We start from the raw sequence: 18,548 nt of genomic DNA on the forward strand, positions 1-18,548 counted from the left end.
AGGGCTTTAATACCTTTCATTTGCTTAGCCACAGTGTGAGAGCCAAGGTATGATACGTGGACCCCATTTTTTTGGCATGCATTTCAGACCTGACCTTGTTCTGGACTTACAATTATATACTTATTTTTTGCTGTAGCCAGGCTCTTAAATATCAAACATGTCTGCAGGCAAACGAAGACATCGCTCTGAAAGCCCACCCAGAGGTACATAATAAATGGACATGCAACCAACATACATGGTTTCAAGCAAGGTTTGCCTCGGTACCCTGGACTCTTATGAGTCATTTGTGTGGGAAGTCAGGAGAAAACACTGAAGAAAAAAATAACAAGAAATCAATGAGGAAAAGATACTCCTTGGAGCCAAATGTGGAAGCCAAGCATCATAAATTTCCTTGTGGCCAAGCTCGGAGAAGGTAAGAGTTCTGAAGAACATTGCTGAAGAATGTGGTAGGGATTTTTCTTTCCAAGGGGGATCCATGCACCTGTTGATGTATTTTCCAGGCCCTTGAATGATAACAATTTATGAGACCATTAATACTAAGCCGAAGATTTATCAGATGTGCCGTTTGTCTTGTGGCCAACATAACCTCATAAAATTTGGGTTGCGTCGGGTTAAAATGGAGCATTCTGCTATCGGAGTTATGCAGAGCATTTAAATCGGCTAATCCTACAAGAAGTACACATTTCTCCTGCCTATTAAAGGGTCTTTAGGGATTCTTACCAGTGGCAGAGGCAGGCTGGCGGGGACAGTCTGCTGCTGGGTGAGGTGACACAGAGGCTGCAGGAGAAGAATGGGTCCTGGAAAGGAGTCCATGTTTCTCCGATCCATCGATGCCAACTGCAGCCAGCCGAGCCTGGTGCACCGAGAGTGAACGCGTGTGTGAGGACTCCAGCAAGGGAGGCTGCCAAGGAAAGGGCAAAAGAGAAAGAAAAGTAAGCCCAGCACTGAGAAAGACACTGAGAGCAACATGCCAACAAATTAAGTTCATCAGGTCAGAGACATAAACAGTGGGGGTGGAGGAGCAGGGGAAGGAATAGGAAACATAGGGGGTGGGGCTTGGGGAGGGTTCACTAGGTAGTCAACATCAATAAATGCATTCAGCAGGTGTTTACAAATTGACAGCCATCCCTGCCGCCTAGCTATGAAGGACGACGTGCTGGCAGGATGAGCTGGTTCAAACTGACAGTCTAACCGATTGAAGGAAATAGATCTTTAACCTCAAGAACAGAATGAACTCACTTGTTGCTTTCTTTAATATCAATGTTTTGAATACAGTCTTAGAAGGAACTCACATAAAGGAAGGACTATCTATTACACTACTTTTAAACTGATTAGGAGGTTTGATTCTGAACACTCTGCCGTACATCTCCACCACTGGTACTGTGCGTGAGATCTATGAGCAATTCTGAAATTGCCAGTTAACTGACTGTTTTGACACCTTTCAGTTTTCATACAGCGGTGTAGGATGAGAGAGTTTTGTCACAGTTTGAAGAGAATAATATCAGTGCTGTAAAATCAAGAGTGTCATTTATAGACTCTTGGTTGTATGCCTTGGTATTTAACATTACTTTTTTTTGTTTTAACTTATCAAATTATTCAGTCAGAAAATGAACTTTTAGATGCTTCTGGATGAAGGACAATCTGCAAAACACAGATAGGCAGCTCATTGATTCATCAAACGTACAGTGGCCACATCATCTCCCCAGTGTCAGGGAATTCATAAGTTTCCTGCTATTTTTAAATGTATCTTTCCAAAGAGACATGGACACACAGATTAAAGTGGAATAAACCTCGGTTCAACTACCCACCATGTTGAAGAAAACAACCAAAAATTGAATGAAGTTTTTAAACCACAAGCCTAAGTTGTATAAATTTGACAATATGTGCACTCTACTGCTTTGATTTCTTATTTTAGGACACAATATAAACGCTTATTTCAAGTTAAAAATGTGAAGGATATGGGAGGAAAGTGGGCAAAGCTTTGTGTGAAGCCCATGAATGCATGTGTGTGCATGCGCCGGCTTGTGTGTGTATGTGGTTGGGCATGCTAATGCATGTGACCCATTCCATACACTACAACTGTCAAGGGCAGCCCTGCTTATACACTGAAGGCCTAAAATCAGCCATATGCCTAAAATCAGCAATAGGCCTGACATACATGCCTGCTCGCACTAAGTCTTGGGTCTCTGTGGAAAAACAATGAAACAGATAGCTGGGAGTTATTGTAAACAGACAGCTTTGGTGGAAGCCTGCCAAGCCGTCATAAGGCCTTGTAGATGGGTAACCTTGGTGGATAATACCAACTTAGATAAAGATAAGTGAATCATAGGTGGAGTCATAGTGATCTGTCCCCTGAACCTTCACCAGCTGACACTCTGTTCTGGAAGCTATCTGTACTCCCCCTGAACACCTACGCTCCTGCGTCATCCCCTTCCCCACATCCTGCCTTTTTGTGTATATAACCTGTTGTGAAAAAGTAAAAATGGCAATCTGATCAGACTATAGACAGATTGTCCTTCCTTGCGTCGGCCTGTCCCCCACTTTCTCCTTCAGGTGATCTCCCCGGACCCCTGTTTAATGCCCTGCTGGACAGGACATACCACTAGACTTTGAAAATGAACACTAGACATAACACTTGTCATAATATATTTTCTACTACACTTTATGTCATGGGGTTTCTAACTGCTAAAATGTTGTTGTGCGTTGAGAATATATAATCAATATGTGGAAGTCAAAGGCCATGTTTTTCTTTCAAGAACATATTGGTATTTCAGATAATGGAAGAAGAGCTACTGTAAGTACTCTTTTGGATAAAACTATCATCTTTCTTCTTACACATTTATGCTTTCTGTGGTCTTTAGAGAAACTCTAAAAAAAAACTTTAAAGATTGGAGAAACTCTAAATAAATCATTAAAGATTTGTTGTTTTATAACTTATAACTGGTCTTTTACATACAAGTGTGTGTACTTTTATATCTTAATACAAAACTTTCTAACCAACTAATTATAGCCAACATACCCAATGTCCATAATTATGAATGTGCAATGCAGTTAAGATGCAAATTGCTTACTTGATAATAGTTATTTATCATATCTGTTCACCTGTGTCTGATATACACCAGAAGATCTATGTGTTGTTATACAGCAAAGTAAATTAACTATCATTCCTGATTTATCAGACTGGTCCCCTTAACTTCAGCATCTTGCCTCTAACAAGTTATACAAAGATAGGACCTTTGACTGGTATTAATTCCCAGGCAATGTTTCTATACACAGCAAACATTAACATGTTGGTTATTTAAATTAATAAAAAAGAAATACATAGCCATCTTTATTTTTTTATTTTTATTTTTTTCATAGCCATCTTTAAAATCTCACAATAGCTGCAGTATAAAATAAGAGAGAATGTGATATAGACAATTATAAAATATAATATAGCATAGAGATATCTGAAAAAATGAAAAAAAAATGAGAGAAATGGAGTCCACGTCAAATAGTTTCCACAGAAAATACTTTGAAATTAGTTCTTAATTCAGGACTTTTAAAATTGGTACTTTTATGTGTTTTCCAAATTTTCTGCCTATCACATAAATTAAATTTTTAGTTAATAAAAAGGCGTGTTGATTGTTCTTTCAGGTGTTTCATTAGGGCAGATCTGAATCACAAGTTAAACATGGTCAACTATGTTCAAACAAAATAGGACTGTAAGAAGAGAAAGGGTGTCTCACTTTAAGAAATCGCTGTACTTTTATAATGAATCATGGCTTCTAGTGTACAGGAAAACTGTGACAATCAAGAAAGCAACCCATTATTATGGAATTGTCCATTGATAAAAAGCTCATTTTTGGCTCTCTGCTCCTCCCTGTTCCAGAGACAGCCATATCTTCTTGTGCGGTGCCAGCCTTATCCTGTAGACAAAATGTTGAAGGCCAGAGTGAACAAATTTGGCCGTATTGGGCACCTGGTTACCAGGGTTGCCTTCTTCTCTGCTTCTGGCAAAGTAGAGATTATTGCCATCAATGATCCCTTCATTGACCTCAACTACATGGTCTACATGTTCCAGTATGATTCCACCCATGACAAATTCAACGGTACAGTCAAGACTGGGAATGGGAAGCTTGTCATCAATGGGAAGCCCATCACCATCTTTCAGGAGCGAGATCCCTCTAACATCAAATGGGCCAATGCTGGTGGTGAGTGTGTTGTGGAGTCTACTGGCATCTTCACCACCATGGAGAAGGCCGGGGCCCACTTGAAGGGTGGAGCCAGAAGGGTCATCATTTCCTCCCCTTCTGCTGATGCAGCATGTTTGTAATAGGTGTGAACCACAATAAATATGACAACTCACTAAAGATTGTCAGCAATGTATCCTGCACTACCAACTGTTTAACCTCCCTGGCCAAGGTCCTCCATGACAACTTTGGCATCATGGAAGTGCTCATAACCACAGACTGTGCTATCTCTGCCACTCAGAAGACTGTGGATGGCTCCTCTGGAAAGCTGTGGTGTGATGGCCATGGGGTTTCCTAGAACATCATCCCTGAATCCACTGGTGCTGCCACGCTGTGGGCAAGATCATCTCAGAGCTGAACGGGAAACTCACTAGCATGGTCTTTCATGTTCCTACCCCCAATGCATCCATTGTCGATCTGACATGCCACCTGGAGAAACCTGCCAAGCATGATGACATCAAGAAGGTGGTGAAGTAGGCATCTGAGGGCACACTGAAGGGTATCCTGGGCTACACTGAGGACCAGGTTGTCTGCTGCGACTTCAACAGCAATTCCCACTCTTCCACCTTTGATGCTGGGGCTGGCATTGCTTTCAATGACAACTTTGTAAAGCTCATTTCCTGGTATGACAATGAATACAGCTACAACAACAGGGTCGTGGACCTCATGGCCTACATGGCCTCCAAGGAGTGAGAAACCCTGGACCACCCACCCCAGCAAGGACACTGAGAGCAAGAGAGAGGCTCTCGGTTGCTGAGGAGTCCCTGTCTCAACTCAGCCCCCAACACTGAGTATCTCCCTCACAGTTTCCTTCCTAGACCCCCATAATAACAGCAGGGGCCTAGGGAGCCCTCCTTACTCTCTTGAATACCATCAATCAAAGTTCACTGCCCCCCAAAAAGCTCATTTCTGTGGGTAGAGAAATCATACTGAATTATTTTTCTGCTGGCTAAATATAGTTGAAGTCTTTCATGAATGTTCTAAAATTTAAAAATTAATTAGAAGAGAACTTCATTTGTCTTTTTATGTCGCAGTTAGAAGAATAAAAGAACACATTTCGTCCTTTTATTGTCAAAAATCCAAATGTCGAACAGTTAAGGTTCTATAGATTTTTAAATCTATACGTGTAGCAAAATTGGCATTTCACTTATTAGCACTGGTAGGAAATGTGTCATTCTCCTTAGCTTCATAAGCATGCCCCGTTAAAAGCACTTTTGTGGGGGGAAAAACCACCTTATAAGTAGGCTTTACAAGGTCTATTGTCCTTTTCAGGTAATATTGTCCTTTTTAATTCGATATGTAAGGTAAATTTGCTTCTAAAGATTGTAGGTTATGTAGGATCATCACCTACTCTTCCCACTGATAGAACCTCTAAGATTACTTTCAGGGAAGTTATCATGTATCCATTTCATAAAGTCCTCCATATTGCCTAGTGAATATTGATGCCTGTGGCCCCACTTGCCAACAGGTACCTTGTGTTAATGGATGCGTAGGGAAACTTCAAGACTCCATGTCACAGCTGGTGTCCTTTGTTTGTGTTGTTCTGCTTTTGTCACTGCTCTTTGCTATTCTATGAAATCTGTTTATGACTTTTGGAGTTTTCTCTCTCATCTCCATGGCTATATCATTTTTTGTCCTCTGAGTGGCCATCTATAGGCTATTACCAATGTTATAGCTTTAGCTACTACAAATACTAAAATTTATAATGTCAGACCTTTGAAACAATCAGAGTCTTTTGAATTTGTTTCACAAAAGAGAAAACTTAAAAGGAAAAGTGGTAACAAGAGATGCAATCCTGGGAACAATTATAGGGGAAAAAAAAAGTCTTCCTGGTTTCCACTTTAAATTCTATTTCTAAAAGCACTTCTCAAAAGAACACCACCTTTCACTTTTACTGTTGAGTAAATTGAATTTCCTTTTTTGGTTCACCATGTTTTAGATTTCAGAAATACTACTTTTATAACAAATTAGAATTGCGAAGATCCCTAAGGTTATAATAAAAGATGTCAGGTGTATGTACATACTTAAAGCCTTTGTATTGTTCAGGATGAGTAAATAAATCTTGGTTAGTTTTAAACTTTTGTAAAGTTAAACATGTATGTTAATAATCTGCACATCATTATTAAATAAATAGATGGAACGGAACACACAAACTTTACGGTAAAGAAGAAACTAAACTTTAAGATGTAAAAAGAAGAAACAATCTGAAAACAGATAGAGAAAAAATAAAATGTTGAAATAGTAAATACAAAACATAAAGCAAGACACTAGAAAAAAGTCCCCAACTCACAATAAGCATAAATGACTTGAATGTACCTAGTTCCTAGGGAAATTACAGAGGCAGCCAAACTGCTTTGGCTGAACTATATTAAAGGCAAAAGTTCTACAAATGAATAGAAAACAAACAAAAACATAAAACAGAAGCAAGATCCTTAGGCAGCCAATTTTTCTATAAAAAGGACAAAATAGATGTTAGGAAGAAAGTATCAGAGACAAGAGAATGATTTCTATAAAACAGTATAAATGTTTAATTAACAAAATTCTAAATTTCGAGGAGCCCAATAAAAAGAACTCAAAATTATAAAATAAATGGGCAGAGATGCTAGAATCAACTGCAAAATCCACATGCAGAATTTTATAGTAAACTTATCACAAAATAAAGCCAAAGAAGACTTAAACAAAATTGCTCACCAAACTGAAGTTGCTTCATTTTTCAACCAGTAAACATATTCTTCAAGCACAGGACATATGAATCAAAACCAAATTGATGTGATCACCACAATAAAGTGCCCACAAACTTCTGATTATCATCTACAGTGAATTCTATTCAGCCTCACAAAGTAAGGAAATTCTGGTATAACCATAGGGTTGGACCATAGAAAAAATATGATAAGTAAAGCCAGCAAGGCACAAAACACAAACATCGTGTGATTTCACTTATATGAACACATGGACACCAGATATACCTCAGAGGTGTCTTACAAATTTTCAGGTGAGCAAGAAATGTTGGTGAAGGTAAAACCTAGTGAGGCCATGAAGAAAGAATAATTTGGAATTCTTTTAGCATTATATACAAAAAATAACTGAATGTGGTTAAGCATAAAGGCACAAATGTTTTAAATTGGAGAAAAATTGTTAAGATTACCATTCAGAACAAAGTTATCTCAAATCTTCTATTTATTATCAGATAGAAAAGCAAAAATCAGAGGTAGATATAAATACTTGCATAACAAAATATAAAGAAAACTTTAGTGTCTATGACACCATTCCTAAAAGCAAAGAAAAGTAGACACATATTCTTAATAGGATGAATATTACTAATTGTTATTGAAAGGATAGAGTAAGATGAACTCACGGGTGTCTGTGAGAGAGTAATTGTTTTAAATATTTTAAGGTCAATTCTCTAATAGATATCCAAGTGAAACTGGAATGTAGACTACAGTAAAAGTGAACTTATAGCAAACTTATCACAAAATAAAGCCAAAGAAGACTTAAACAAAATTGCTCACCAAACTGGAGCTGCTTCATTTTTTTCAACCAGTAAACATAAAAGTGAGTGAAAGAAAGTAACTAGAAAGAAAGTAATTAGAAAGTAAATATGAATAATAATGTAATAAAAATAGAAAGAAATTTGTATTTGTGGGAAGAAGACTTAGAAAATCCACAGTAGAAGCAATGGAAAGGGTGTATGTGTATGTATGTGTATGATACTTATACATATGATATATATGCATATGATGTATATGTATATATGTGAAATATATACACACACACACACACACACACACACACACATATATATATATATATATATATATATATATATATATATTCTCTTGTGAGTGCATTTCAGTAAACTAAATTTTTCATTAGTGTTTTATATAAATGGGTGCCTTCATGTCTGTCTGTGCACAACCTGTGAGCAGTGCCTGAGGAGGCCAGGATGGGGTTGGATTCCTGTGACCTGGAATTACAGATGGTTGTAAACCACCATGTGGATGCTGGGAATATCCCAGGTCCTCTGGGAGAACAGCCAGTGCTCTCAATTGCAGACCCATAGTTCCATCACAAAATTTAAGTGTTTAAAAGAGTGTATTCCTTTGACTTCTTTTTGTTGTCTAATTGCTCTGGCTAGGACTTCCAGTACTATATTGAATAGGTAGGGGGAGAGTGGGCAACCTTGTCTAGTCCCTGATCTTAGTGGGATTGCTTCAAGTTTCTCTCCATTTAGCTTGATGTTGGCTACTGGTTTGCTGTAAATTGCTTTTACTATGTTTAGGTAGGGGCCTTGAATTCCTGATCTTTCCAAGACTTTTATCATGAAGGGATGTTGAATTTTGTCAAATGCTTTCTCAGCATCTAGTGAGATGTTCATGTGGTTTTTTCTTTGAGTTTGTTTATATAGTGGATTACATTGATGGATTTCCGAATATTGAACCAACCCTGCATTCCTGGGATAAAACCTACTTGATCATGATGCATGATTGTTTTGATGTGGTCTTGGATTTGGTTTGCTAGAATTTTATTGAGTATTTTTGCATCGATGTTCATAAGGGAGATTGGTCTGAAGTTCTCTTTCTTTGTCGGGTCCTTGTGGGGTTTGGGTATGAGTGTAATTGTAGCTTCATAGAATGAATTGGGTAGTGTTCCTTCTGTCTCAAAAAAAAAAAAAGAGTGTATTCATCTACTCCTCTTCTGTGAACCAAAGCAAGGGGCAGATAGCTGTATAAAGAGGTAACTAATCTCGGAGGACACAGAAATCAACAGCAGAACAGGGACAGTTGAGATAATATTATTATTTTGACAACACTGCCTAATAACCTTCAGAGCCAGGGAATATGGAGTCTCTTTGTTGCAGAGTTAAAAATGAAAGAAAGGCCCAGAAAACTGTACCAGCATGGTAATACAAAACTTCACCTCACTTACAGAGTTACAGCCTAACTAGATAAGAAGCCTAAACTCTGTTAACAAACCACAGTGTTGGTGTATGTAGGAAACATTTTAGAACAAACAGAAATTACAGACATGCCCTGGATTACTGTATTATCTAGCTGGAATACATGCACACCCTTAATACTTTAATCTCTAACAACGAAGGTAAGGTTAGTTTGTAGAAGGAAGCAAGCCATTTTTGAAAGTAATATCTAACTGAAGGGCAGACAAAGTGGAGGAATCAGTGCCCATACTTTACTGTTTCTATGTTATATGCACACTATCTACACATACTTGCCTGAACTGCTAGAATGTCTTCACTTTTCAATACATGTTGATTGAAACAGGGAATCTCTCTAATTTAAATATGATGTACAAAGCAGCCAAAATTACTGATAATAGCACAAAATCCTACAGAGATATTACACTGTGGTCCCATGCTAGTAAATACCAACACTAAATCATAAACCAATATTACAAGGCATACCTTGAAAAGAAAGATGCTGACTAAGGCCATCTGCCAACATGGTAGAAATGTCTGTTCTAATAGAAACAAAAATTTAAGCATCAACACACACACACACTTATACACACACACACACACACACACACACACATACACACCAGGGAGAAGGGAATTAAGGCTCATATTATTGTGGGAGAATAAAAAGAGTATAGAAAGCAGCAGAAAGAAAGTCAACTACAATAGAGTAGCTGCACACATGAACTCACAGATGACGTTACAGCATACAAAAGACCTGGGGAAACTCAAGCTAAACAGAATTTCAGGATAGGAGGCAGGGTGGGAATAAAATCCTACCCCTAGCCAAGGAGATAGTGGTAATTGATAGACACTGGGAAAGAGAAGACTAAGATGTGAGCCCTGGTAGGTCTAATATGTGCCAATAGATAGCCACACAACTATCCAGCACTAATGGGACTAGATAGGTTTATATAAAAAAATGAGGACATAAAGTTGGGTGGTAATGGAAGATCTGGATGGACATGGGGAGAGGAATGCAAGATAATATAATGTATCAAATTCTCAACTAATAAAAGAATATTCTAGAAGGTCATCTAGATCTAAGAAAATATGAATAAAACCAAGCATGATTGTGCAAAGAACAAGGAGAGAAGTTAGAAAAGAATAAGAAAAAAAATTGGAATATGTTTAATAATTATACATTTTAAATTGCTATGATATGTTTTTCCCTCTGGATATAACCTGATCATTCCATAGCCTTATTGGACCAGACACTATTTTAGCCATATTGCTATGGCAATGTAATAAACTGAATAATTCAGTGATACTTGAGTCCTCAGTAATGATAACAGAGTTAGGAGCTGTTAACATACCCTACTGGAGGGAAGAAGAAGAGATTCACAAGACCCTTACTGAGATTTCAGTTATCAATCCTTCTTTGTCCCTAGCTTCAAACAGTCTTGGAAGGTAAAAGAGTATAGAGGAAGTGAGAATGTAACCATAAGCGGAAACTCCTGGTTCCACGAAGCCCTCCTCCCTGATGAGGTCATATTTTGTGGTGATGAAGCTGTTTTAAGGTCACCTACAGCCCTCTGGTTCCTTCCATACTCTGTTAGTAAGTCCAGTACTCACTGCATTGTCAAGTAGGACTTTCCTGTAATCCTTAATTCAAGGGTGGTTAGTGTGCTACTTGAGATGAATAGATGTTTGCCCACACTTCTGTGGAAAATGTTAACACAGCACAGTTAAAATAAATCATTTGAAAACAACAACTGACTAAATAAAATAGAAGGAAGAATATCAGATATTGAAAACAGATATTCTGAAAACTAACATTTGACACAGATAGAATTAAAGAAAGAAGAAAAGTACATTAAAGATTTTTGGGACACCATCAAATGACCAAATGTCTGCAACACTGGTATCTCTTAAGGTGAGAGAAAAAGGGACTTCTGATCTGGGCCCGAGCACATGGCAGATCTCAGGCTGCAGCTCTGTGCTCAGCTTCACAAAACCCAGAGGAAGAGGGTCTCCCAGGAGCTTTAACTCCAGCAACATCTCAGGTAAGGAGACAGCAACACCCGCCCCAAACAGGGGGTAACCGGGAACCACTGGGACACAGGAATTCACTCCTGGCCCGGAGCACGGGTTCCTTTCCATCTGGGCCCGAGCGCTCAGCAGATATTGGGAGATAGCTCTGCATCCAATCTCACAGAACCCTGAGGAAGCAGGGCTCTCAGGAGCTCTAACCCAAGTAGTCTCCTAGGCAAGGAGGCTGCAACACCTGCCCCAAACAGGGAGTAACTGGGACCCAGGAATTCACTCCTGGCCCGGAGCATGGGTTCCTTCCAGTCTCCACCTGAGCACATAGCAATCTTGAGCTTCAGCTCTAACCCCAGCAGCAAACCCATCTCAAACAGTTCTGACACAACCTAGATAATAGGAAAGACATGTTCCAGTCAGAGACAGCGCAATAGCACAAAGGAGATCCAGATGGCAAAAGGCAAGCACAAAAACACAAGCACCAGCAACCCAAGGTTCTTGCCATCATCAGAACCTAGTTCTCCCACATTAGAAAGTCCTGAACTCCCCATATCACCAGGAAAGCAAGAACCAGATCTAAAATCACTTCTAATGATGATGATAGAGGACTTTAAGAAGGATCTAAATAACACTTTCAAAGAAATTGAGAACACAGATAAACAGGAAGAAGCTCTTAAAGAGGAAATACAAAAATCCCTTAAAGAATTACAAGAAAACACAACCAAACAGGTGAAGGAATTGAACAAAACCATCCAGGACATAAAAATAGAAGTAGAAACAATAAAGAAATCACAAAGGGAGACTACTCTGGAGATAGAAAACCTAGGAAAGAAATCAGGAGTCATAGACGCAATCATCACCAACAGAATACAAGAGATAGAAGAGAGAATCTCCGCTGCAGAAGATACCATAAAAAAATATTGATACAACTGTCAAAACACAAAGTGCAAAAAGTTCTTAACATAAAACTTCCAGGAAATCCAGAATACAATGAGAAGACCAAACTTAAAGATAATAGGTATAGAAGAGAGTGAAGATTCCTAACTTAAAGGGTGAATAAATATCTTCAACAAAATTATAGAAGAAAATTTCCCTAACCTAAAGAACAAGATGACGATAAACATACAAGAAGCCTACAGAACGCCAAATAGAAGAGACAAGAAAAGAAATTCCACCTGTCACATAATAATCAAAACACCAAATGGAAAAAACAAAGAAAGAATATTAAAAGCAGTAAGGGAAAAAGACCAAGTAACATATAAAGGAAGACCTGTTTGAATTACACTAGACTTCTCACCAGATAATATAAAAGCTAGTAGATCCTCAACAGATGTCAAAAAGACCCTAAGAGAACACAAATACCAGCCCAGGCTACTATATCCAGCAAAACTCTCAATTACCATAGATGGAGAAACCAAGATATTCCGTGACAAAACCAAATTTAACAATATCTTTCCACAAACCCAGCACTACAAAGGATAATAGAGAAAAAGCTCCAATACAAGGAGGGAAATTATACCCTAGAAAGACCAAGAAAGTAATCCTCTTCCAACAAATCCGAAAGAAAATAGCCACACAAACAATGCCACTGCTAATAACAAAAATAACAGGAAGCAACAATCTCCTCTCCTTAATTTCTCTTAACATCAATGGACTCAATTCCCCAATAAAAAGACATTGGTCTTAATGGACTGGATATGTAAACAGGACTCAGCATTTTGTTGCTTACAGGAAACCTACCTCAATGACAAAGACAGACTCTACCTTAGAGTAAAAAGCTGGAAAGCAATTTTTCAAGCAAATGGTCCTAAGAAACAAACTGGAGTAGCCATTCTAATATCGAACAAAATCGACTTTCAACTTAAAGCTATCAAAAGGGATAAGGAAGGACATTTCATATTTGTCAAAGGAAAAGTCACCTAACATGATCTCTCAATTCTGAACATCTATGCACCAAATGCAAGAGGACCCACTTTCATAAAAGAAACCTTACTAAAGCTCAAAGCACACATTATACCTCACACAATAATAGTGGGAGACTTCAACACCTCACTCTCAGCAATGGACAGATCATGGAAACAGAAACTAAACAGAGATACATTGAAACTAACAGAAGTTATGCACCAAATGGATTTAACGGATATCTATAGACCATTTCATCCTAAAAAAAATGTAATAATAATATACCCTTTTCTCAGCACCTCATGGTACCTTCTCCAAAATAGACCATATAATTGGTCACAAAACAGGCCTCAACAGATACAAGAAAATTGAAATAATCCCATGTATCCTATCAGATCACCATGGACTAAGGCTGGTCTTCAATAATGACAAAAACAATGGAAAGCTCACATTCACATAGAAACTGAGCAACACTCTACTCAATGATAATGTGGTCAGGGAAGCAATAAAGAAATAAATTAAAGACTTTTTAGAATTTAATGAAAATGAAGACATATCATAGCAAAACTTATGGGACATGATGAAAGCAGTGCTAAGAGGAAAACTCATAGCTCTAAGTGCCTAAAAAAGAAACTGGAGAGAGCATACACTAGCAGCTTGACAACACACCTGAAAGCTCTAGAACAAAAAGAAGCAAACACACCAAAGAGGAAATAATCAAACTCAGGACTAAAAACAACCAAGTAGAAATAAAAAGAACTATACAAAGAATCAATAAAACCAGGAGCTGGTTCTTTGAGAAAATCAACAATATAGATAAACCCTTAGCCAGACTAATCAGAGGGCAGACAGACAGTATCCAAATTAATAAAATCAGAACAGGAAAGGGTGACATAACAATAGAAACTGAGGGAATTCAAAAAATCATCAGATCCTACTACAAAAGCCTATACTCACCAAAACTGACAAATCTGCATGAAATGGACAATTTTCTAGACAAATACCAGTTACCAATGTTAAATCTGGAGCAGATAAAGCAACTAAACAGTCCCATAACACCTAAAGAAATAAAAACAGTCATTAAAAGTCTCCTCACCACAAAAGGTCTGGGACCAGAAGGTTTTAGTGCAGAGTTCTATCAGACCTTCAAAGAAGACTTAATACCAATTCTCTATAAACTTTTCCACAAAATAGGAACAGAAGGAACACTACCCAACTCGTTCTATGAAGCCACTCATACCTAAACCACACAAAGACCCAACAAAGAAAGAGAACTTTAGACCAACCTCCCTTATGAACATTGATGGAAAAATACCAAATAAAATTCTTGAAAACTGAATCCAAGAACATATCAAAACAACTATCCATCATGATCAAGTAGGTTTTATCCCAGGAATGCAGGGTTGGTTCAATGTATGGAAATCAATCAATGTAATCCACTATATAAACAAACTCAAAGAAAAAAATCCACATGATCATATCACTAGATGCTGAGAAAGCATTTAACAAAATTCAACACCCCTTCATGATAAAAAGTCTTGGAAAGATGAGGAATCCAAGGTCCATACCTAAACATAGTAAAAGCAATATACTGCAAACCACTAGCCAGCATCAAACTAAATGGAGAGAAACTTGAAGCACTCCCACTAAGATCAGAGACTAGACAAGGCTGCTCACTCTCTCCCTACCTATTCAAAATAGTACTGGAAATCCTAGCCAGAGCAATTAGGCAACAAAAGGAGGTCAAAGGGATACAAATTGGAAAGGAAGAAGTCAAAATTTCACTATTTGCAGATGATATGATAGTATACCTAAGTGACCCTAAAGCTTCCACCAGAGAAGTCCTAAACCTGATAAACAACTTCAGCAAAGTGGCTGGATATAAACTTAACTCAAACAAATCATTAGCCTTCCTCTACTCAAAACATAAATAGGCTGAGAAAGAAATTAAGGAAACAACACCCTTCAAAATAGTCACAAATAATATAAAATACTTTGATGTGAATCTAACCAAGCAAGTAAAAGATATGTATGAGAAGAACTTCAAGTCCATGAAGAAAGAAATCAAAGGAGATCTCAGAAGATGGAAAGATCTCCCATGCTCATGGATTGGACGGATTAATATAGTAAACATGGCTATCTTGCCAAGAGCAATTTCCAGATTTAATGCAATCCTCATCAAAATTCCCACTCAATTCTTCACAGAGATAGAAAGAGCAATTCTCAAATTCATTTGGAATAACAAAAAAACCAGGATACCGAAAACTATTCTCAACAATAAAAGAACTTCTGGACGAATCACATTCCTGACTTCAAGCTGTACTACAAAGCAATAGTGATAAAAAAAACTTAATGGTATTAGTACAGAGACAGGCTGGAGGATCGATGGAATAAAATTGAAGACCTAGAAATGAACCCCCATACCTATGGTCACTTGATCTTTGACAAAGGAGCTAAAACCATCCAGTGGAAAAAAAGACAGCATTTTCAACAAATGGTACTGGTTTAGCTGGAGGGCAGTATGGAGAAGAATGCAAATTGATCCATATTTATCTCCTTGTACAAAGCACAAGTCCAAGTGGATTAAGGACCTCCACATAAAACCAGCTACACTGAAACTAATAGAAGAGAAAATGGGGGAAAGCCTCGAACACATGGGCACAGGGGAAAAGTTCCTGAACAGAACACCAATGGCTTATGCTCTAAGATCAAGAATTGACAAATAGGACCTCATAAAACTGCAAAGCTTCTGTAAATCAAAGGACATAGTCAACAGGACAAAGAAGTAACCAACAGATTGGGAAAAGATCTTTACCAACCTTACATCTGATAGAGGGCTAATATCCAAGGTAAACAAAGAATTGAAGAAATTAGATGCTAGACAATCAAATAACCCTATTAAAAATGGGGTACAGAGCTAAACAAAGAATTCTCAACTGAGGAAACTCCAATGGCCGAGAAGCACCTAAAGAAATGTTCAACATCCTTAGTTATATGGGAAATGCAAATCAAAACAACCCTGAGATTCCACCTCAAACCAGTCAGAATGGCTAATATAAAAAACTCAGGTGACAGCAGATGTGGGCGAGGATGTGGAGAAAGAGAAATACTCCTCCATTGTTTGTGGGATTGTAAGCTTGTACAACCACTATGGAAATCAGTCTGGAGGTTCCTCAGAAAATAGAACATAGTATTACCTGAGGACCCAGGTATACCACTCCTGGGCATATATCCAAAAGATGTTTCAACATACAACAGGGACACATGCTCCACTATGTTCATAAGCAGCCTTATTTATAATAGCCAGAAACTGGAAAGAACCCAGATGTCTTTCAACAGAGGAATGGATACAGAAAATGTGGTACATTTACACAATGGAGTACTTACGCAGCTATTTAAAGCAAAGAGTTCATGAAATTCTTAGACAAATGGATGGAATTGGAAAATGTTGTCCTGAGTGAGGTAACCCAATCACAAAGAACACATATGGTATGCACTCACTGATAATTGGATATTAGCCCAAAAGCTCACAATACCTAAGGTACAATGCATAGATCATATGAAGCTCAAGAAGAAGAAGGAAGACCAAAGTGTGGGTGCTTCTGTCCTTCTTAGAAGGAGTATCAAAATATTCAACCAGAGCTCCCAGGGTTTAAACCTCCAGCCTGGGAACACAAAGGGAGGGACTCATGGCTTCACCTGTATAGGTAGTTGAGGATGGCCTTGTCAGGCATCAGTGGAAGATGAGGGCCCTGTTCCCTGAAAGGTTGAATTCCCTAGAGTTGGGGAATTTGAGAGCAGGGAGATGGGAATGAGTGGATGGTGGGAGCACAGCCTCATAGAATTAGGAGGAGGGGGATGGGATAAGGGGTTTTGGGGAGAAATGGGAGAGGGGATAACAATGAAAGGTAAATAAATAAAATATCCAATAAAAAAAGGATAATGGGTCTGGCAATTGTAGTCAAGCAGTCAAGACATTTTGTCAACAATTTATTATGGAGATTTTGTATAATCATCAAGGACAAGGTATTGTGGAAGAAGCCCATGGAACTTTAAAAAAGATTGGTGAGACATACTGTTGCTGAGACAAAGAATGATGCCGACCTGTGAGCTTGCTGAGTGACCTGACAAGGGTTACTGGGGAGCTGTATTGGACATGTGTTCCTGACCCACCTTTGCATGACTATACTTCAGATGGCACAAGCTGCCTTGCCTCAAGTTTTTAGACCTTGTGGGATAGAAAATCAAAAAGAGAAATTATAATGTCTCTTGTATTCTTCTTAAAGGTGACCAGCTATTAGGATTCAATTATTTACTGGTCTAGAAATCAATCCAATATTGGAAATAACAATCTACTTTTGGGAAGACTGGATCTGGACATTGTCAGAGACATATTTGGAAGTTAGTTGTAGCTCACTATGATGTTACAATAGCAAGAGATAAAGTTGGGACAGGATCTCGATTTCAAACAAGGGTTAGTGCATGTTTTAAGGGTCTTTAATTGTCAAGCTAAAATTGGTTTTGTCTCTTCTACAGTATTCATTGCAAGTTGCATTGATTGTATAATTTCCAATTGTGTTAGTGTGTTGAAACCTGGCATGTCTGTTATGGGGGTCTATCAACCAGTTTTTGTCTTACTGCCCTGAGTATTAGAAAACCTTGATTCACTGAAAAAAAGCTTGGAGGTGCTGGAAGAAATGAAGTAGGCTTTAAGCAGAAGCAAGAGGGTAGTGGCCTTGATTATTGCTGGTATAAGAGCTTTAATTCCATTAATTGCTAGCACCACTACTTCTGCAATAACATTGACACAAGGAGTTAAGACAACTATTTTTGTTAACCATCTAGCAAAAAAATGTTACTAATGTATTGAGTATACAAAAGGATTTATATAGGTATCTGGAACAATGGATGATGCTCTATAACCCACTCAAATTATCTGAAGGAGATTCAGGGCTCAAGAGTTAGGAGCCATCCCAAGTGTCATGACAAATATCATTGGAGCAGTGGTACTTTTGAAATTCACAATGATTGTCATTATAATTAGAAAAAAGTTTAAAGACACCTGTAGGATCTTTGGCATAATCCTAACACCTCTCTGGGTGTGTTAACTTTGCATAGTGTGATTATGAACTTAAAGCATGTTGATCTGTTGAGCTGTGATGCTACAGATAATGCCGATAAAATTATCCATGACCTGAGGTCAGTATTTCCATTTTGGTCAAACCTCAGGAATGACATATATAGCTTGATTTGCTAGCCCTTCTTGTACTGGGAATACTTTTATTCCTGCCCATTATGTTAAAGCTTATCTTTAACAGAACCAACATGTAGGCAGCCAAAGTACATGGCTTGAAACTGAAAATGGACCCCCAGACAGAGTTGTTAAATTAACCGGCTGGCAAGCCAAGGACAAGTAATTTTCTGCACAGAGCCTTACCAACCTAAGAAGTGCATTG

The 18,548-nt window shown here is 38.2% G+C and overlaps 1 protein-coding gene and 1 pseudogene across 1 annotated transcript in view; one reads left to right on the forward strand and one right to left on the reverse strand.

Annotated features, from left to right (window-relative positions):
* The window catches only part of Hdac9 (histone deacetylase 9), an 818,562-nt gene that overhangs the window by 236,689 nt on the left and 563,325 nt on the right, over positions 1-18,548 (reverse strand). The window contains exon 14 of the mRNA XM_028768866.1: positions 721-901. Coding sequence (XP_028624699.1) covers positions 721-901 — 181 coding nt within the window. The remainder of the gene's footprint in view (positions 1-720; positions 902-18,548) is intronic.
* Positions 3,914-4,925, forward strand: LOC114622419 (annotated as a pseudogene).

This window comes from Grammomys surdaster, unplaced genomic scaffold (assembly GCF_004785775.1).
Source record: "Grammomys surdaster isolate TR1022 unplaced genomic scaffold, NIH_TR_1.0 188, whole genome shotgun sequence".
Classification (NCBI taxonomy): domain Eukaryota; kingdom Metazoa; phylum Chordata; class Mammalia; order Rodentia; family Muridae; genus Grammomys; species Grammomys surdaster.